We start from the raw sequence: 21,588 nt of genomic DNA on the forward strand, positions 1-21,588 counted from the left end.
TATGAAAAGAGGCAGTTTCTATGGCAATACTGGTTAAGTGCCTATCATGCTGCACTAATATAGTGCAAAAATGTGCCTTCCATAGAGCAAAAGAGATGCAGGCAACCAGTTTGAAAATTAAGGAAAGTAGAAATATATTAACACAAGCAAATTAGTTTTCCAGACAATAACCACTATAAAATACTGAACTTGAGGACTTTTTTTTTTCTAAGATACTAGTACATGTCCAGCATTCGTATTTTGGAGAAAGACCAGATTTAATTCTTAGAGTCTTTGCCTCTGAAATGCAGGTTAATGAAAGCTACCATCAATGACCAAGATGCTGTATTTATTCAATGGGTTTTCTGCTCAGCTTAGAGCTTATCTTTTATTCACCATTAAAACTGCTTATTAACAAGTAGATAGTCTGCCTTAGTAATGTGTATCATTCAGTTGAGTATACATGTTGTTATGCTTGACTATAGTATTGTAGAGATCTTGGTATAAACTCTTCATGCTAAAATGGTATTACAGGTTAACACTGCCAACAGAGGCTTGCATCAGGCATCCTAACTGAACAACTCCACAACCATATTTTGGGGATAAAAGTGGATTGTTAGTAGGTAGATTTCAGAAAAGATCACAGAAAACTTAGAATGCAGCATGTGTTAAACTAAAACTTCTAGAATTCTCAGGGCTGTTTTTTTTTTTTTTTTTTTTGTAAGTGGTACTGTCTTGATACCTCCAATGGCACTGTGATTTTCACTCCTTCCTTTGATGCTCTTTAAAAAAGGTACAGTGCATTTTAATTCACAAAGTATGAAGAGGTTTGTGGCTTCTGGATGTCTACTGCAAAGCCAGAAAGCTGAAACTGGTTGTTGCCAGGGTAAGTTAGATTTTACATGTCTGCATCTCCATCATAGGCTAAGGTTAAAGGTTTCAGTCGGTTGTTTTGCCTTCTTTGGGGTTTCTTTGGCTTTTTGCTGTAAATAACAACAACAAAACAACAATAGGAGAAAGAAAATCAATTGTAAATTTTACTGTTTTAAATGAAAAATTGTGAAATGCATTGATAAAGTTGCCTAATTGCCTGTATGACCTAAATTCAATCTTAAAGTTTGATATTCTGGTATCTTTGATTTTCTTATTGATGCTCTGAATATCATTGAAGTAGAGCCCCTCAAATATATTGTTATTCTGTAAAAAGTGAATTATCAAATGGAATTCCTCTGGTACTAACAAACAATGGAAACAATACTGTAGTAAAATCATTTATATTTGACCTGAAATCTTTATAAATAATACACAATTTATAGGTTTAAAAACATAGTTGAATCAGATTAGATATCACCATAATCTCTTCCTCCAGTAGTGAGTGAGTATCGAACTCTGGAGTTCATCCTAAGCATCCGAAGCAGTATTCTTTTGCATAACTGGGGTGGACATACGTGAGAAGATGACCTCGAGCAACTTTGGCTCATTTTCAGATTTCAAACAACTCAGATTTGGTAGGTTTTAGACCAACTGTGACTAAAGCCATTTTTATTTAGAATTGCAGGTGAACATTAAATGTGGAATATTTATTGGATACAGTTTGCTGTTCATGCATTATGGTCAACTGACAGTCTTTTTGCTGAAATAAAGAGATTGTGTGCCCCCTTAGATTTTGAAATAATCACTCACCAAGCTAGATAAATCATGGAGACAATAAAGATGAGTAACACAAATGCCCCAGCTGCTACACCGTAAACCCAGGTCTTTAGTCTCCCATCTAAGAAGAATGGATATTAGTCATTAATTTACATTAGTCTGGTGTGTGCATATATATGTATATATATGAGACAGTCTTTAACTATGACCAATGACCAGTCACATATGACCAAACTGTTTCAAAACAAAATGAATTATTGCTTAGGCACAGTTAATGATTAATGTAAAGCTGCTATTATGAGTTAGATGCTGCTTCATTAAAGATAAATCATCAATGAGAACTGAATGGCAAAGAAACCATGTTTGCAATTAAATTTGTGTTCAGATTTCAAATTTATATGGATAAATTTTTGCTGCTGCTTAGCTAAATTTTACTTCAAACCCAATATATGTGTAATGCTAAATAAACATTTTCTTCTGATTTTCACTCTAAGAATGGCAATTTTAAGAAGAAAAATACTGGAATTTTAAGCAAGTCCTACAGCTTAAGGTTGATACTGACAGGTATGTGAACATAAATTTTGTCACTTTTACCTTTTATTTTAGATGAATTGAAAGTGAATATATTGAACTTTTTTGGGAATTAATCTTTTATCTAATTTACACTTATACTGTACTTTAAAGTTCATTTGACAATATCACTTGCAAAAATAGCCAAGTTTGATTATAACCTATAAATCACTTTTTAACTCATTTGAATAATGTTTTTCTACCTTTCTAGTATATGGAATTAGGCAAGACAGGAACTATCCTAATTTGGTTTTCTGATCTTACGTTCTTTGAACTTCTTAGTTTTGTGTTCAGAATAAACTTCAACTAGAAGATAGTATTAATAACTTTAACTTAATTTGAAACTCATATCAACATGTATTTTCTGTTGCATACATAGAATTAAAGGTGCTATTAGTGTTAAAATTATAGATCGGGCAAGTGGACTTAACACTCGGGTTCTTTCAATATTTGGAAGGCATCGAAACAGCAGTTTTCCTGCCTGGAGCTGGATCAACCTAGGGGTCCATTAGTTGGAAACACACTGTTAATATTGTAAACATCCCTTTTTTCAATTCTAAAGATTAAAAAAGTTAGAAATTGGGTTTAAAATAGGGTCTAAGAGGTCTTTAATTAATCTTTGAGTTTTTAAAAAACCAAGAACAAAGCCTAAATGTACTCCTTAAGAACATAAACCTTTTTAACATACTAAAATACTCACTTTAGGGAAGCTATAAATTAAACTTAAAATGACAATATTCTCTTTTTAAAAACCAGATTTGATCTGAAGAGATCTGCATGAGTTCTTAGTCAAGGTCACAATTGCTAATGGCCATTTGCTGGTCCACTATCTTGAACACTGAGAGACGATTTTCCCGTGTTTCCACAGACAAGCCAGCTTTGCAAAATAAACTGTATTTCAGCTAAGGACCTTACCAAGGATGGGATAATGTGGTTAAATCACTGTATTTGGGTTTACATCTCCCCAAAGAGAGATGTGCTAGCTATGAAGATTCTTTCTTTTCTCTAATTTCTAACAAGTATAAAGTAGACTACGCTTGGCTTTGCCTCTAGATTTCCTTTGGTCGTTGACTAGTAATCCTGCTTGGTGTGAGAAACACCATCATGATATTAGCTACCATGTCACCATCATAGCACAATTTTAAGCACCAGCTTTAGTTCCAGAAATAAGCATATAGTTGACATCAACTGGGGAGAGACAGTGTGTAGAGCAGGGACAGCATTTTATTAGACCCTCAAGCTTTTGCCTTCAAAATTGGCTTCAAGTCCATACCAGACACATTAAGAGTGTCTGTTTAATATGACAAGGTCTGGTCAGTCTCCAAATTTAGATGATCCCATCTAGACAGGAAGGCTCCATCCTTGCCCTTCTGATGGTAGTACAGATTCTGATGATTTCAGTTTATCAAATGGAAGAGCTGATAGAAATTGGGCTGGCTACCAGGTGCCCCTTGGCACAGCACTGCATTACTGATGTTCCTATTTTAGGTTCAAGTTGTTACCACTCTCTGGTCAAATGAAAATTCCTGAATGTCTTAACAGTTTTATTCCAGTTCTGAAAGACAATACGCTTTTTTCCTCATTAATATTTTCATTGTTAGATTCCTTTATTTGGTATGAACGTAATTATACTTGTAAATTTAGAACTGAGATCAAAATAATACTCTAATTTTGTTCACAGAAGAATTTAATTCCTCTGAACTTTGAGCATGAGTGCTTTTTTCATAATAGTAAAAACATATGGCAGTATCAGCATAAATGAGTACGATGAAATAATAGCTCATATGAAAATGCTTGCTCATTCTTTTAATCCTTTGACATTGGTTAAATGTATAAGTAAGGGATTCTACATCAACACTGTCTAGTCACTTCACCTGGCCCAAATGGCTGTAGAAACCAGGTCCTTCCCCGTCCTGTTGGGTTACTGGAGGATTGGGTTGGATGTACTGCCCGACTGGTTTTCACGTCTCCTCTTTTGTCCTCCACAGTGGGTATCACCACCACGGGGATAAGTGTACATTGCTCAAGTGTACCATTAGAAGACATGACTTCAGTGTACCCTTCTTCACAACTGCATGTCCTCATCTGCAGGAGAAGAAGAGCGTTTCTACTATAGATATAAGGTGAAGGTGACCTTTGAGAGCATGATAGATCTTACTTGCAGAGAAGGCTTTTAAGAAGCACTGTTTTGTAAGTTTACCACATGTAATTTCTGCCTTAACTACGTAAAAAAGAACATACAGTTTGGACTGTACTCAAATTATTCTAACAGTAGAAACAAGTACATTCAGAATTATTTATATTGATAAAAGGAGAGGTCCAGAAGAAATTAAGTTGTAGGCCTCCAAGACATGCGTTTTTGGGGGGAAATGGACTGTACAAGATTTGGTGGGGTGAGAAATAATGAAGCTAGTTAATTTGTCCTCATGAATTCACACGTACCTCACTACAGTAAGAGTGGGGTTGACTACACGGTGGGTTACAAGACCTGTCAGCATCAGGCTGGCGTACCACCAAGCAGCCGCCTGCAGAACAGAAAATCATACATTGGCAAGTAGCATCTCTTGCAATGATAGAAAACACTGTTGCATAGACTTGTCTTTGACTCCTGAACCACTTTGGGAATCCATGAATTTTAGAACAATTGATGGTGAGATATTTGGTGAACCTTGACCACTTTATACAGGAACTTGAAGCTCTTCCTTTTTATATTAATTTTTTTTTTTTAACATTTACTTCTCTTTTGAGAGAGAGAGAGACAGTGTGAGTGGGGTAGGCAGAAAGAGAGGGAGTCACAGATTCTGAAGCAAGTTCCAGGCTCTGAGCTGTCAGCATGGAGCCCAATGTGGGGCTCAAACTCACAAACCTCGAGATCATGACTTGAGCTGAAGTTGGATGCTTAAGTGACTGAGCCATCCAGGCGCCAGAGAGGATCTTCTTATTCTTATTCAGAGAAAACAGCACAGAGCCTATAACTCAGCAGGTGCTCAGTAAGCACTTGTTTTTGTAGTTACTACTTTGAAAACACTAACTGCCCCCAGGCTATTTCTACCATAGTCCCCCCTGTTGGCCCAGCTCAACATTACGTACAGATTTAATTTTCCTTTGAAGTTAATTTTTTTCCTGGCTATTCAAATGAATAGTTTTCACATTCTTTGAAATGTCTCTTTAACTTACACAACTACCACATAAATGCTTTTTTTTTTAATAATGCATGTTTCTTTGAGAAAAATCACAATTCATGCTAATTCAGGAGTGTTGGGAGTAGAGGAAAAAAAGACACTTGTAGCTATGAGATGGTGTAATTGCATTATGGTTTAAACTTGACATTGAAGCTCTGTTTTTTCTTCTCTTTTTTCTTTTCAAGTAGAGTGTGCCTGCCTCAGTTGTTAAAAGTGGGATTTTAAAATGGGAACAGATGTCCTAGAGAAACCATATTGGTGATGTGAAAGGAACTTAGAGTTTCATACCGTACTTGCTCAGTTGAACAAGATTTTGGGAAAGCAAAGTTTTTTCCTTTATTTATGGAACTGATAATCGTCTGCAGTTTAATAAAAAATAACTATTGTTAATTCTGTGCCTTGTCAATAATATAAATACACTACTCATCAAAAGATTGTGAGGAAAGCAGTTAGTCATTGCAAGGCAATTGCAATTAAATGGCCATGTTGAAGTGATTATCTCTAAACACGTGAAGAAAAAGGAAAATAACACCTTAATTTCTAATAAGGACAACTTCATTAAACAGAAGCAGTCGGCCAAGGTATGTAATATACTTTATATGCTTGTCTATTTCTCATAAAGAATCTCATCTCTCCTAAAAGATGGAAGAAGAATGCATATAGAGTTTATCACAAATCCTTTACACATTGGTGTTTTGGTATCAAAGAGTATTAGAAAGAAAGAAATACATGGGATACTTTAATGATTTAAAAAGAAGGTGAACATGATTTCCACAGGTAAGTCTTTTTAGAATTTGACCTACCTTGGCATTGGGGAGTATCCCCAATTTTAGCGGGGAAAAAATGTAGAAGGCAAACAAATATTACTTGCATCTGTATTTGGAAAAAAAGCCCTGAAAAGTAATAGGATCCTCTGGGGAAGCTGCAACATCCCCTCTGTAGGCCTTCCTTTTCAACACTTGAGTTGAATGTACCACCTCTGTAAGTGCCTTCAATTTAGAAAATCTATACTTTTCTTCCCAGGACTTTTTCTCCACACATGCCTCTTAACAGTGGTGTGGTTGGAATAGACTTTTCTGCCTGAAAACAAGACTGGGAGAGAGCAAAGTGCTCGTTTCCTGGCAGGTGTCTCTTTTTGGTTATATAGGTGTCCACTGGGAGTTGCTGTTCTCAATGGTTTCTTGATCCAGATTTGTCATGTATAAAATCTTACCTTCATAAAAGTATAATTGGATATCCTGTTCCAGCTTTCATAGGAAATAAGTAATTACGTTTAAATAAATCCAGGTAATTTAAAATTTAATATAAAAATTGATGCTTTCCAAAAAGCATATTGATTCCTGTTCCTGTTATCATGCTGTATATATTACAGCTAAATTTATAAATGGACATTACGCACAGACACCCAAATGCACAGCCCTTCTTCTCCCTGCCAGAGGGTCAAAATGATGTCAGTAAGTCAGCTGGTTCCCCGTAATAGTTAACTGTCAGAACTCATGCTACTGTTCTATGAAGATTCCTGTAGATTAGACCTATAAAAATCATTTAAGGAGAGACCTTAACACTCGTTGGATCATATGCTTAAGGTAGGTTCTAGCTCCAACCTTGGTTTCTTTCTAGGAAATTTGCAAGGTGGTTCAGTACATACCTGGAGCCAAGTTTCTTCCTACTTTATAGGGGACATTAATATCCCTTGCATTTGCTGAGTTCAGATAAGGAAGCTTTAAGTAAATGCAGATGAGAGAAGCTCTTTGGAGTATATTTGGGCCAAGTGACGTTTCTGAAAAGTTTTTCATTTGGATTTCTTCTTTGAATATATAATCTTTGAGTGGAGACAGAGTAGATTAGCTGCGCAGATGGTCTGGGCTTGAGATTTGCCACAAGATTTTACTTATCAATTAATAAAAAATTAAATCATAGATTTCTGAATTCAAGCAAGATACTTGGATTTGTATAATCACACTCCCTTGCTAATATTTTTGGTCTGCATGTACACGGTCTTTAAGATAGAGAAACAAAATACACATCTATTTATTTAGCATGTGGTAAATTATTCACATACAAAATTTTAGGAAAGATAATCTGAGAATTATAATTTATTGGAATTAGCATTTTAACCAAACTCTAGTAGCAGTGTCTAAAAGGGCTAGATGAGGAAGAATTTAATTGAAATGTTAAAATATAAAATAGTCAATGGTAGCCAGTTGTATACAGCCTAGGTAGTGAATCCAAAACATGTTTTGGATATCTAAAGAGTATCTTTGTTTCCTTAATTACTTTCTTTAACCAATTGCATGTGTGTTATAGGAAGACTTTCAAAACCAAAGAAAATTTGGAAGTTTACCTGTTACGTTTATACCATCTGACCTTTGACACCAGACTGTTCGGGAAGAACCTTTCCAAGCACTGGCCATCCATTTATATTCATAACACTGTCCATCTGCAAGGACACAATAAACGTGAACAGAAGCATTCTGCCGTCTAGAAGGACAATCATGGTGAGAGTATATTATGAAAATATAAACAATTGAAAACTGGTGAATCCACCTAAAAAATGATTGAATATTAACTTATTGCCCTAAAATTGACATAGAAAGGTTATAAAATTCCTGATATATTCCTAAATCCCAGCTAATTTTCTATGTCCACTGTCATATCTGATGTGAACTTGGATTTTTAATATAATTTAATGTTCAAAGTATATCAAATCTATATAATGACAAATAATAACTTAAAAATATGTTCAATTATTTATCACTCAATTTTAACAAATACTACCATTTAGCCATATTTGCTTTAGTCTTCTTTTGTCTGTTGGGGAGTGAAAAATAACAGATGAACTTGATGTTCTATTATTATGTACTCTTCCTGATGTGAGGTTTTTCCATGTATATCCAGCAAAACCTACTATTTTAAAGTAGATACATGCATTTCTTTGCCATGGTTTTTATTCCTTTAATAGAATACATTGTATGAGGTATGTATATATCCATAAAAAATATAGCATATCTGACCCTCAAACAACATGGGGTGTAGGGGCATGTACTCCTATGCAGTACAAAAATCTGTATAACTTTGACTCCCCCAGAGCTTAACTATGAACAGCCTACTGTTAACCAGGAGCCTTAATGATAGTAAACATATACTTTGTGTTATATATATATGCTTACAGTAAAGGAAGGTAGAAGGAAATGTTACTAAGAAAACCATAAGGAAGAGAAAATAGTTACTGCATTTATACTAAATCCTCATGTAAGTGGACCTGCACAATTCAAACCCAGCTTGTTTAAAGGTCATATTTTTCTATTAAATTACTTAAAAGTATACTATAGGTAACACTCTGAAATGTACACCACTGAAGAGAAAATATTTCTACGTGACTTTTTAAAAATGTAGCTATATTCTATTTTATTTAACTGCTATATAAAATTCCATTGTACTAAATGCCACCTTTCTCTCTCTCTCTCTCTCTCTTTTTTTTTTTTTTTTTTTTTAGCTATTTCTTCTCTGAATGGCTTTTTAGGTTGTCTTCAATTTTTGCTATTAGTACAATGCCTCAGTGGTCCACCTTCTGCAAGTCTCCTCGTGATCCTTTAAAGTAAATATCTAGAAGAGAAATTGTTGTGTATCATCTCCTAGGGATGGATGGATGAAACTTTCCTAAATAAAACTTTTTTCCTTCCCCAAAGCAACAATCTACATCCCCCCAGCAGTGAATATGAGTTATCATTGCTTAAGCCTTCAAGAACATTTATAATTGCCAGATTTAAAATTTCTGGTTTGTCTGGTGGGTGTAAAAGCTGTATTGTCATTGAAATTTTTAAAATGCTTATTCATTCTTGTGAGAGAGAGGCAGAGTGTGAGTAGGGGAGGGCAGAGAGCGAGGAAGACACAGAATCTGAAGCAGAGCCAGATGGGGGCTCAAAATAGTGAACAGTGAGATCATGACCTGAGCTAAAGTCGGATGCTCAACTACTGAGCCACCCAGGTGCTCCTATATTGTCATTTTAAATTGTAGTTCTCTAATTATTAAAGCTATTAAAGAGTAACAGATGGTTTGGGGCATTTAGACTTCCTTTTATGAGAATTGTTTCTTCATATCTTGTGGCCATTTTTTTTATCCTACTGAAATCTGTGCACTTTCTTATTGTGGAAAATATTTGTTCTAGAACAGCAGTTCTCAAAGTATCATCTAGGGAACCTAGGAGACTTTGACATTCTCCCAGGTGAGTGTGTGTGTGTGTGTGTGTACTTTGTTCAACTACACATCCATATGAATAGAGCTGGATTTTCTTCATATACCTAAAATAAGATTGCAACAGATTGAATGCAGAAGTAGAGAAGAGAATCAGTTGTCTTCCTTTAAGCCAGATATTATTGAGATTTACAAAAATGGAAAACAAGACCATGCTTGTCAAAGTTACTATTTTTGTTTTGCAAATACTTTCCAGCAAGTATGTTTTTTATGGTTACACAAAACTGGTTTATGATTATTTTAAATCTTTTCATTTTAAATACAAATTTTTTATGCATCTAAAATTCACAAAAGAAAATATGGGTCAATTCTATACTCTTGGACCATAAAGTTTTAAAACTGTCATTCTAGATACTAATCCTTGGAAATTAGTTTCTATTACCCTTGTTAATGATCACTTACTATGTAGAAGGTTTAAATTTTAATTTGAAAAATTTTTTAATCTTTCCCACTTGTGTGCTTTTTGTGTCCTATTTAGGAGATTATTCCCTACCTTGAATTTATAATGATATCCCCCTATATATATTTTTAAATGTTTTATAGTTCTGCTTCTTCACTTGCAGGTCAATAATTTATCTAGAATACAACTTTATGTATGTTGTGGCTAAAGATAATTTTAAAAACATTTCATGGGCAACAAATTATTGCAACATTATTTACCCACCAATTACCCTACTGACTTTCACTTCTGTCATGTAACCACATAGGACCATTTGTTCCTGAGATCCTTTAGTTTAATTGTTGCTGGGTCACTCTTTTTAAATTATTTAACTTTTTTTTTAATGTTTTATTTCAGAGAGAGAGAGAGAGAGCGAGAGAGCGAGAGAGAGAGAGAGAGAGGGCGAGCGTGACTAGGGGAGGGTCAGAGAGATAGACGGGGATACAGTAACTGAAGCAGGCTCCAGGCTCTCAGCTAGCTGTCAGCACAGAGCCCAATGTGGGGCTCGAATCCATGAACCATGAGATCACCACTTGAGCCCAAGTAGGACGCTCAACTGACTGAGCCACCCAGGCGCCCCAACTCTTTTTAAATTATTAATGCTGTGGAATAAATTTTGAATAAAGCCATGTAAATCCCCTGATCTCCTCTCTCAGTTTGTTTTTCTTGAAATTTTGGTCTTTAATAATTTTGGGATCTTCTTGGTCTTTGACCTATTCATATTAATTTTTGGCTCCAATTTTAGTGTATGTGCTGCCAAAGTAAGCACTCATTTTAATTTTTGGGTCACTTTCTCCTAACATATTAAAAATCCATTCAAATTGCTGGGGTGCCTAAGTGGGTCAGTTAGGTCTCTGATGTTGGCTCAGATCATGATATTAAGGTTCATGAGGTCAAGGCCCATGTGGGGCTCTGTGCTCACAGCTCAGAGCCTGCAGCCTGCTTCTGTGTTTCCCTCTTTCTCTCTGCCCTTCCCCCACTAGTGCTGTGTCTCTCAAAAATAAATAAATGTTTAAAAAAGTCTGTTCATATTAGGAAATGCTCAGCACGTGTAGTTACCATCTGTCACCATACTAAGTAACTAAAACCTTACCGACTATATTCCCTCTGATATACTTTTTATCCCTGTGACTTATTTACATTGTAATTGGTAACTTGTACTTCTTAATCTCCTTCACCTATTTCACCTATCCCTTCCTCTGGCAATCACTAGTGTGTTCCCTGTATTTATGAATCTGTTTTTGTTTTGTTCACTCGTCTTATTTTCTAGGTTCCATGTATGAGAGTGATCACATGGTATTTATCTTTGACTTACTTGAATTATAATACCCTCTAGGTTCATCCATGTTGTCTCAAATGGCAAGATCACATTTTGTATGGCTGAGTAATGGAATATTGTACATACATATACATACGTATATTATACTATATATATATATATCCATTCATTTATTGATGGACTTGTAGCTTGCTTTGCTATTGTAAATAATGCTGCAATAAACATGGGTAGCATAGGTCTTTGTGAATTAGTGTTTTTTCTTTTATTCGGGTAAATACCCAGAGGTAGAATTACTGGGTTATATGGTAATTTTGACTTTTTTTGAGGAACCTCCATACTGTTGACCACAGTGGCTGCACCAATTTATATTCCCATCAGGGATGCATGAGGGTTCCTATTCTCCACGTTTGCCAACACTTATTTCTTGGCTTTTAATAATTAGCCATCCTGACTGGTGTGAGGAGATACCTCATTGTGGTTTTGATTTGCATTTTCCCGATGATTAGTGATGTTGAGCATCTTTTCATGTTGGCTACCTATCTGTGTGCCTTTCTTGGAAAAAGGGGGTGTAATTAGGTCTTTGCCCATTTTTAAGTTTTTTTTGGTGTTTTGTATAAATTATATATTCTGAATATTAACCGTTTTTGGATTTATGATTTGCAAATACCTTTTCCCATTCAATAGGTTGCTTTGTTTTGTTGATAGTTTCCTTCTCTGTGCAAAAGCTTGTCATTTTGGTATAGTCCCAACTGTTCATTTCTGCTTTTGTTTCTCTTGCCTGAGGAGACATATCTAGAAAAATGTTGCTAAGGCCAGTGTCAAATTACTGCCTATATTTTCTCGTAGAAGTTTTATGGTTTTGGGTATTCTATTTAGTTCATTAATCCATTTGGAGTTTATTTTTGTATGTGGTGTAAGAAAGGAGTCCAGTTTTAGTCTTTTGCAAGTAGCTGTCCAATTTTCCTGGTACCATTTATTAAAGAAACTGTCTTTTCCCTATTGTATCTTCTTGCCTCTTCTGTAGTACATTAACTGACCATGTAAGTATGGGCGCTCTATTCAGCTCCATTGAGATAGGTGTCTATTTCTGTGCCTGTTCCACTCAGTTTAGATTACTGTAGCTTTGTAGTATAGTTAGAAATCTGAGATTGTGCTACTTCCAGCTTCACTGCTCTTTCTCAAGACTGCTTTGACTATTCAGGGTCTTTGTGATTCCATGTAAATCTCAGGATTATTTGTTCTAGTTTAGTGAAAAAATACCATTGGTACTTTGATAGGCATGATATTTAGTCAGTAGATTGCTTTGGGTAGTATGAACATTTTAACAACATTCTTCTAATCCATGAGCATGACTGACCTTCTTATTTATTTGTGTAGTCCTCAATGTCTCATCAATGCCTATTGTTTTCAGTGTACAGTCTTAACTTCCTTGGTTAAGTTTATTCCTAGGTCTTTTATTCTTTTTGGTGCAAATGTAAAAGAAGTTTTTCCTTTCTGCTACTTTGTAATTAGCATATAGAATTGCAACAGATGTCTATACATCCATTTTGTATCCTGCAACTTCATTCATTTATTTTAATAACTTTTGGGGGGAGGGTTTTCTATTTATAATACCACATCTCTGCAAGCAGTGACAGTTCTATTTCTTCTTTACCAATTTGGATGCTTTCCATTTCTTTTTATTATCTGATTGCTAGGTATAGGAATTCCAGTACTACATGGACTAAAAGTGGTAAGAATGGATATCTCCTTGTTGTAATTCTGTTCTTAATGATGAACAACCAAGAGCTTGTCTACTGAGTATGATGTTAGCTGTTGGTTTTTCATCAATGGCCTTTGTTGAGACTCCCTTTCTTGAGTTTTTATAATGAATGGATGTTGTGTTTTGTCAAATTCCTTTTCTGTATGTATTGAGATGATCATGATTTTTATCTATTTGTTTCTGTTAAAATTTTTAATGTGAAAATCATAGTAATATGAATTATTTCTTTGCTTTCAAATTTTAAGCTCCGGATTATGCTTTGGCTGGAACCTTCTTTACTAGGTTGGCAATAGTGAGCGTCCTTGCTTTGTTATTGACGGCAAGGGAATGTCTCTAATAATTCCCTAATAATATGATGTATGCTGTTAGTTTTGGTAGAAATTATTTATTAGGTAATTTCCTTCTAGCTTGGAAGTTTTTATTGTGAGTGAATGTTGCATTCTATAAATATCTTTTCAACACATTAAAAAATTCTATGACCTTTTTTCTGTTACTATGAATTATATCATAATTAGTTATATTAATTATTTGGTTAGAAAGTAAAGTTTAATGATTTTGACAACTATTTTCCTTAGACCTTATTGAGTAATTTTACTGTCAGAGTTATACTCTCATGGAGCTGAAGGGGGATTTTCCCTTTACTTTTTTCCCAGTCAACTTACTTTTTTTAAGATTTCACAGAAAAGGCAGTTGTTTCATTGAATTTTGGTAAAACTCAAAGCCATTCAGATTTTAGTTTGTTTCATGTGTAAATAAATATTTGATACATTTGGGTTTTTAATAGTTACAGAATCCATAGTTTAGATTCTCCATTACTCCGGATAAATTTTAATAAAATTCTAGATTACCTTGAAGTTTTTATATTTATTGGCTAAATTAATAAAGTTTATCCATTTTGAGAGAGAGGGAGAGAGAGAGAGAGAGTGAGCAAGCACAGTGTGGGAGGAGCAGAATGGAGAGACAGAACCCCAAGCAGGCTCTGCACCATCAGGACACAGCCTGAAGTAGGGCTTGAATTCACAAACCCATGAAATCATGACCTGACCAAGATAAAGAAAGAGTCAGATCCTTAACTGACTGTGCCACAAAAGCACCCCTAGTCCTAACTTTTAAAACTCTACCCTTTTTGTTGTAGTATTGATTTTGCTTTTTCCTGATTTTTGCCATGAGGTGGTCAATTTAGTTAGCTTGGTCAACTATGGGTTGTTGATTATCTTGTTTGTTTTCTATCTCATTGAATTTATGTTTCTCTATATTAGATACATTCTACTTGAGTTTAAGGCATAGCTCATTTTAATCTTTTCTCCACCGTATTTAGACATGTAAGGCTTTACGTTTTCTATTAAGTACCTTTATGCTGCATCTCACATACTATCTGTGAAATGCTCTCGAAGTGTGGTTTCCAGTTTTTACTGCTGTGTGCATGGTGAGATTTCTTTCACAATTGTTGTTAACTGATTTCTAATTTTATCTGCCATTTGGGGGTGAACAAATTTTTCCTTGGGATCTATTTAATTTATTGGCTTTTCTCTATTTCATTACCTACACTCTCCTAGGACATATGGAATGTTTCATCTGGTTGGTAAATTAGGGAAGGTTCAACTAACAAGGTGGATAATAGTATCTAATTCTTGAGTTAACACCTCCAGCCCATTTGACTTTTATTCTAAGCATTGTTCACTAACATTCCAAGCTTGCTTCTCCAGCTTTTCAATAAAGTAGTATTTTGGCTCCTATTTGCTATTAAATGTCATACTTGTTAATTGTTTCCAAACACAAGCAGGAAGGAGAGGGTCTTTGTTGGACCTATATTCTCCACTATATATAAATTATTTTATTTTTATTTAGACTGCCTCTGTGCTCCCAAACTATGACATTTTAACACTCTGTTGTTCTTGAAAATGTCATGTACTGTTTGTATTGGGTGCATGACTCTGTATGTGTGTGTACATTCACATGTAGACATACAAACGTGTGTTGATGTGTTATATGTCAAATTCTTACCAATTTCTAAAAATATAATAAACTCTCACTTGGCTGTGGATTTGTAGCTTTTCTTTGTTTCCTTTGATTTAAATAAAGACTATTTTTTGATTCATACATGATCAGAATTATCCTGGTGTCCAAATAATGTGCTGTTAATTATCTCAGCCTTCTGCAGCTCATAAAACTGTGAAACATTTTTTACATCTCCTATATAATTTTTGAAGGGCGAAAAGATTTTTCTTCTTGTAAGTTTTTAGAACTCAGAATCATACTCTTAATTCTCAGTCAAAAATGACACCTTAGCAAATTTACTTACTGAAAAGAAAGACAAAAGCATAAGATATAGAACTACCAACATAAAACTAAATTGAAAAGATTTCATGAATTGTAGCACTCACCATCACATGGTTTGGTTTCTAACATCTGCTCTGGGCATAGATGTTGATTTTCTAGTTCTTGTATGATTACAGCTCTGGAACGGACCTGTATTCCACCAAAGCCTAGGTCCTCACCATTCACGCAGGTTAGCTGACACAGGCTCCATGAAGACCAGTCCTTCAGATAACAGTCACCTGCAAAACACAGATTTGTGGTTCATACCCATACCCATCAGTAGTAGCCAGCTGGATAGTAACTGTATTTCTCCATCACTGGGAAATGTTTTTTTAGTGATATGATATTTATAAGATTTAGATATGTATTTAATGTTATTTTTGGAGTGGATGTTACTGAATATAGACTACGGCTTGAAGGAGCTTGTCCTAAATTTATGATTCACCTCTTCTTAATGATAATAGTTGATTAAAACCTACCACTATTCTAGCGGTGTCTGTGTGGCTCAGTTGGTTAATCTGACTCTAGATTTTGGTTCAGGTCATGATCTCAGGGTGGTTAATAAGTTTGCCTCCCACATCAAGCCCTGCACTGTTACTGAGCAGCCTACTTGGGATTCTCTTTCTCTCTCTCTCTCTCTGCCTTCTACCCCCTTTCTCTTTCATGCATGTACTCTCCCTCTCAAAATAAATGTTATTTTATAAAAAAAAATACCTACCACCACCCTTGACATTATGGTAAAGAGATTTATTGAGCACTAGGTAGTACCAATGAAAATCTAAATATACATGAAATTCATCTTGTAGATACACATAATTCCAAAAATGTTTGAACTGCAAGGCTGAGAAAACTGGCAATTATATTTTTTCCTATTTTTTTTTCTTGCCAGAGGTGTGAAGGTGAGCCAGCCAACTGAGCAGTGCAGTAGTAGGAATAATGCTTGTAACTTTATCTGACCTACATCTTAAATGTAGATACTGACCATTTTTTCAATTACCTACTGAAGAAGAATATACATGAAAAATGATCACATATTAAAAAAGTTCAAATTTTCAGTCTGATCTTATAACCCTGCAGCCAATGCCCAAATCAAGCAACAGGGCATTCTCAGAACTTCAGAAACCCTTCTTGTGTTATATATAGTATCATACCATCTGTATCTGTAAAACAATAATTATTTCACTCATTTACATTTGTAAGATCCACATGTATTTATGTAGTTGCACTGCTGTATTTTACTCCATTGTATGTATCTTAACTTAGATACCATTCTATTGATGGACAGGTGGACAGTTGTACATTTTTTCTATTATGAATGCAGCTGTTGTGAACATCTTAGTGTGAGTCTTTAAACTTAAATATGCATTTCTATTGGGTGTATACCTACAGTGGAATTACTGGGCCCTGGTGTGTCATGTGGTCAACATCTTTGACCATGTGGAGAATAAGGAGAATTTAATGAAATATATCTTGCCTGTATACCCATCCATTCTTCAGGACTGACTGGTGATACTGTACAGAGGATATAGTAAATTATGATAGACACAAATCCATAGGGATTCTTATCATTTAATTATTCCAGCCATACCACATGCATAATTCATACTGCCTTGTATTATGCTGAAGATGTCTAATATTAGCACAAAGTTGCCTGGAGATCTGATTAATGAAAACATGTCTTGTGTTATAATTAAGAAATCTTGGCCAGACGTGAATAACTGACTAATAGATATATGTATAATAGTAAAGTGAAGTGATTTTTGCAGACCTTTATTATAATATGTCATTAATATTCAATGTCATCCTGAAGTGCAGAAGATTCTAGTAAATTTTAGAAATGTTAAGGAAAAAGAAACTAAGAAGCATGTTTAAATGTGTTTGGGTTACTCAGTTGTTAATCACGTAGGGATAACTATTAAAATTTTAAGCAGTCCTCTCAGGATAAAGGTACTATAACTGCACCCCAGTGACTGCAAACGACATGAAAATAAAACTTTTTTTTTTTCCTTTTACTGGTAGGAGGCTTTATCTCTGCTTATATCACTTGACATAGTGTATTTTAAAAGGCGAAAGATATATGCAACCTGAAGAGAAACCAGAGTATGACATAGTGTATTTTAAAACAAAACTCAATAAATCTTTTATATTTCTCTGTGAATTATATAATCATCACCCCGAAAGAATCTATATCGGGCTTTAAAGACTGAATAACAGCAAATGACAGTGAGACATCGGCTTGTACTAAACATACTTTTGTGCTTTGACCATATAAACCATTATAATAATAAGCCACACTATGCCTGCAAAAGATAGGACAAGTATATAAAATGACTTTAAAGCTTATTAGCTCATATATTGCTAGTTTTCAAAACCCATTATTGGAAAAAAACTAGCAAATGAGACGTAGAGATGGTAACTTAGAAGAGCAGCCTCCTCTTATGTTCATAGATTTAATCAGCATGGTGCGTTTGTCCTGTTGTATGTTATTGTGGGATTTTGTTTTCCTGTGGGTCACTTAGGACAAATTTCAATTTTGTGTTTATGTTACTATTAGACTAGCAACTGTCTCTTTCATTAGAAGTTAAATGCAGTGAGGACAGGGTATATTTGTCTCTGAAATGTATCTCCAGTCTTGAGCGCTGGGCCTAGCCCCCAGTAACACTTGATTATAATAGTCACGTGAGAGGGTGATTATGCTGCAGGAAGTCTAAGAAAACAAGTGCAGAAACTCCACAGGAAAGCACACACCAATCCTGGCAAGGAGGCTAGTGCAGCTTTGTGTTGTGGATGTCACAATAATCCCATTAATGGCACTGGAGGTTTGCCTCTGGAATAGCTAGGCCTTCCAACTTGTAGGTTTGGTGCCTTTGGACTATGTGGCCAATCAGCACATCAAAGCCTGAAGTTTCAGGCCTTGGCTCTGCCCAGAGCCCTTACCTGCTGCCAAAGCCTCAACCTCAGTCTGCTATGAAGCAAAATGATTTTATTAAATTGAATTGTGTGTGAGAATATGGACTGAAATCAGTCCAGTTCGGGGGCGGCAGGAAATGAAGTCAGGGAATTGTTGGATCAGGAATAGGTTATTAACAGGTGTGGGAATGTCTAAGAATCAACACTTAGTCTAAGTCTAGAAAGTAAGATTTTAGAAAAGATCTTTCTTCATTTGAAGTATATGAAACTATCAGCACATACAAAGACTGTTGTTACAGTTGTGAGAAATGTCTCAAAGTCTAACATATCATTTAAAATATCAGGGCTTATTTTACTTTACTGCTCTGTTTTAATTTTATTCAGTTCATCTTAATAAACAATAGAAATTGCCAATATTATCACCTCAAATGATTTACTTAAGAATGAATACACTGATGAGAGATGGAGCAACCCAAGTTGTCAGGTTTTTATAGCATTTAGAGACTTCATTCCATTAAAATAAAATTTTGCAAATAGGTCCTCTGTCTTTAAAATTTTCTTAAACTGTCACTTTTTTATTTAGGTAGTCTATTTTTGTCTCCAATCAAAATTTCTTTGTCAAATCATTATTTTTATTTTTTGGGGGATCTTATTCAAAACAATGCATTCCTTAAAGAGGTCAATTTTTTTCTTCTCATAATTATAAGCAAAGTGAGAGAATAAAAACTTTTACTGAGGGTGCATTACAGGCAATTTACTTCCAATCTTATTCTTCTCTGCTCTACTAATAAATTGTTGCCCTGATCTTTCTCAAAGCCTTAAGCTCATGCTTGACATTGAGCTTATTTTGACCTTCAATCTACCCTAATGTTCTCCTCACCAAGGCCAACTTCCTAAATATTAGCTTATCACTGTCTTCCAACTATTTCTAAACTATTTGATATATATTTGCTTTCCACATTTTACTGCATGAACCCATTGTGTCCAACTTTGAATTGGTGATAATTTCTTTCAGTATTCTTTCATGATTTTTCTTACTTTTGAATGATTTATTTATCTGGGGAAAGGACTATTTTCCATCTACTGTGCACATATTCCATTGTCTTCAGACTTTGATTGTAAGTAAGAAGAATTCTATTGTAATTCTAATTGGTTGTCTTCCAATTGCAAGAACTTTTTTTTTCTTTCTGAATATTTTACTAGTTCTCTATTTTTCTACATTTTATGTTTTAACTACAGTGTATCTAGGTATGAATTTGTTGTTGATTCTTTTCAGGACCCAGAGTAAGTTTTCATTATAGGACTTGGATCTTTTGTTAGCTAGTCAGTGTTAAAACCCTACTTCTCTCTCTCCTGGAAATCCTAAATACATGCAAATTCCCTTTCATACTTTCCCTGTCAAGCAGGAGTCTAGGGCCCTACCTGCCATCCCCTGCAGGTGTTAAAATTCCAGGTGGGTAGGTGGCAGCACAGGCCACATGGGAGACCTGGACTTCATCCTGAGTTGGCAGTAACAAGGCAGCAAGTAACAACCCCTTCTTCCATGCTATGTATCCAGTTGTTGACACAGATACTAGTGAATGAGAAGACTTGCTGATATGCCTTAACTTAGACTATCTATGCAACCGCTTCTCTACCCTAGGTCTGGTAAGAAATGACCCAACTATGAAGTCCATTTTGTTCTTGTTACCTGGGCAAGGCTGGGTGCAGGTCTCCTCGAGAACCATTTTTTTATTGCCATCTATAATGGGTTCAATGTCAGTACAGAATTCTTCATCCACCACTTTGCTGAAATCATCAGCTGACCCATCACTCACTACACAAGAAATGTTCCTTGTTCTGGTCCCTTCACCACACTGGGCATCCTGGAATGCAGAAAGAAATAGCTAATTAGGAAAAGAAAATTCATTAGCAAGCTCATCACTTTCAGTCATCTCTGCACCATTGATCTTGATTTATGAGCAGTTAAAGAAGCATTTGAAACCCTAGAGAAGAAGTCCTATAGGAACTAGCCATAAGTATACAATGAACAATTTATTTGTTTTCTAGTCAAAGACAGGCAAATAAATTTTCATTAAAATGAATCTGTCTCCAAATGATTGTAAACACACAGGACAGGGACTGCTTGTTATCAAAACTAATTTAACAGTTATGAAATGGCAAGGCACCTAAGATCTTTAAGAGAACTTACATGCCATCTGTAAGTTCTGAAAAACATTTCTGAAGTTAAATCTCTACAGATAAATAGAAGATCCCTATACAACTTTATTTTATTTTTTTTAAGAGTGTGAGTGTGGAAGAGGGGCAAAGGGAGAGAGAATCTTAGGCAGGTTCCACACTCGGAGCAGAGTCAGACACAGGGCTCTATTCTATGACCTTGAGATTATGACGGGAGCTGAAATCAAGAGTCAGATGCTCAATTGAATGAGCCACCCAGGTGCCCCTCCCCCTTTTAAATAGGCTCCAGGCCAAGCGTGGGCCAGTGTGGGGCTTACACTCAGGATCTTGAGATCAAGACCTGATGTGAGATCAAGAAACAGAAGCTTAATTGACTGAGCCACCCAGTCGTGCCTCTACACAACTTCTTGAGATTTGGTTACCTGTACTTGGCATGGAGACCACTGGCCATATTGCCATTGATAACAGGGCTTCACTGGGCAAGGCTTGGACTGTTCCATCAGGGCAGGGCATGGTCGTCCATCACCCTGAAAGGGCTGAGTCACTGTTCGTCTTCGGATCATTTTTCCTTTAGGAGACACAAAGTGATGCTAAGTGATATATGTGTGCAAGCATCTATCTTGAGAGAAGGCATCACAGACATTTCTGTGATGATCTGAGGAGATCCAAGGGACAAGTAAGTCTCAGACATTTTGAAAGGAAAGACATTGATGAAAATTATCTGGTAAGACTTAAAGCAAGAATGAGATTTCATATTCCTTGACTATTAGTCTAATGCTAATGAAGGTACAAACAAACCTGAGAGGCCACATGTTTGAGAACATTCTGACCAAGGAGACCAGTCGGAAAGCTGACAGTTTATAGGACATTCCACCATGCAGGATGTGTTCATCTGCCAGTTCTTTTCCAGGCCAAGCTGAAAAGAAAGAGGTAGATCTGTTTGCACTGACCTGGAAGCATGGCACGATGTGTCTAATCATTAGAGGGAGGATGGGAGGAAGACGAAAATATTAGTGGGGAGGAGAGGAGAGGAAGAATAAACAAGATGAATAATAAAGTAAAATG

At 35.5% G+C, this 21,588-nt stretch overlaps 1 protein-coding gene and 2 long non-coding RNA genes across 3 annotated transcripts in view; 2 read left to right on the forward strand and 1 right to left on the reverse strand.

The window, feature by feature from the left end:
* Positions 1-709: 709 nt before the first annotated feature.
* THSD7A (thrombospondin type 1 domain containing 7A) overlaps positions 710-21,588 on the reverse strand; it is a 417,169-nt gene continuing 396,290 nt past the window's right edge. Inside the window, exons 21-29 of the mRNA XM_077754232.1 lie at positions 21,322-21,439; positions 20,946-21,091; positions 20,036-20,210; positions 15,501-15,674; positions 7,726-7,821; positions 4,642-4,724; positions 4,074-4,284; positions 1,663-1,750; positions 710-962 (exon numbers count right to left, since the gene is read on the reverse strand). Coding sequence (XP_077610358.1) covers positions 878-962; positions 1,663-1,750; positions 4,074-4,284; positions 4,642-4,724; positions 7,726-7,821; positions 15,501-15,674; positions 20,036-20,210; positions 20,946-21,091; positions 21,322-21,439 — 1,176 coding nt within the window. The 3' untranslated portion in view covers positions 710-877. The remainder of the gene's footprint in view (positions 963-1,662; positions 1,751-4,073; positions 4,285-4,641; positions 4,725-7,725; positions 7,822-15,500; positions 15,675-20,035; positions 20,211-20,945; positions 21,092-21,321; positions 21,440-21,588) is intronic.
* Positions 1,373-4,332, forward strand: LOC144223510 (uncharacterized). Its single transcript, XR_013332716.1, has 3 exons — positions 1,373-1,487; positions 2,124-2,193; positions 4,188-4,332. It is a non-coding gene; the product is annotated as an uncharacterized LOC144223510 (long non-coding RNA).
* Positions 7,702-9,085, forward strand: LOC144223511 (uncharacterized). Its single transcript, XR_013332717.1, has 2 exons — positions 7,702-7,879; positions 8,878-9,085. It is a non-coding gene; the product is annotated as an uncharacterized LOC144223511 (long non-coding RNA).

This window comes from Crocuta crocuta, unplaced genomic scaffold (assembly GCF_008692635.1).
Source record: "Crocuta crocuta isolate KB4526 unplaced genomic scaffold, BGI_CrCroc_1.0 scaffold292, whole genome shotgun sequence".
Lineage (NCBI taxonomy): Eukaryota > Metazoa > Chordata > Mammalia > Carnivora > Hyaenidae > Crocuta > Crocuta crocuta.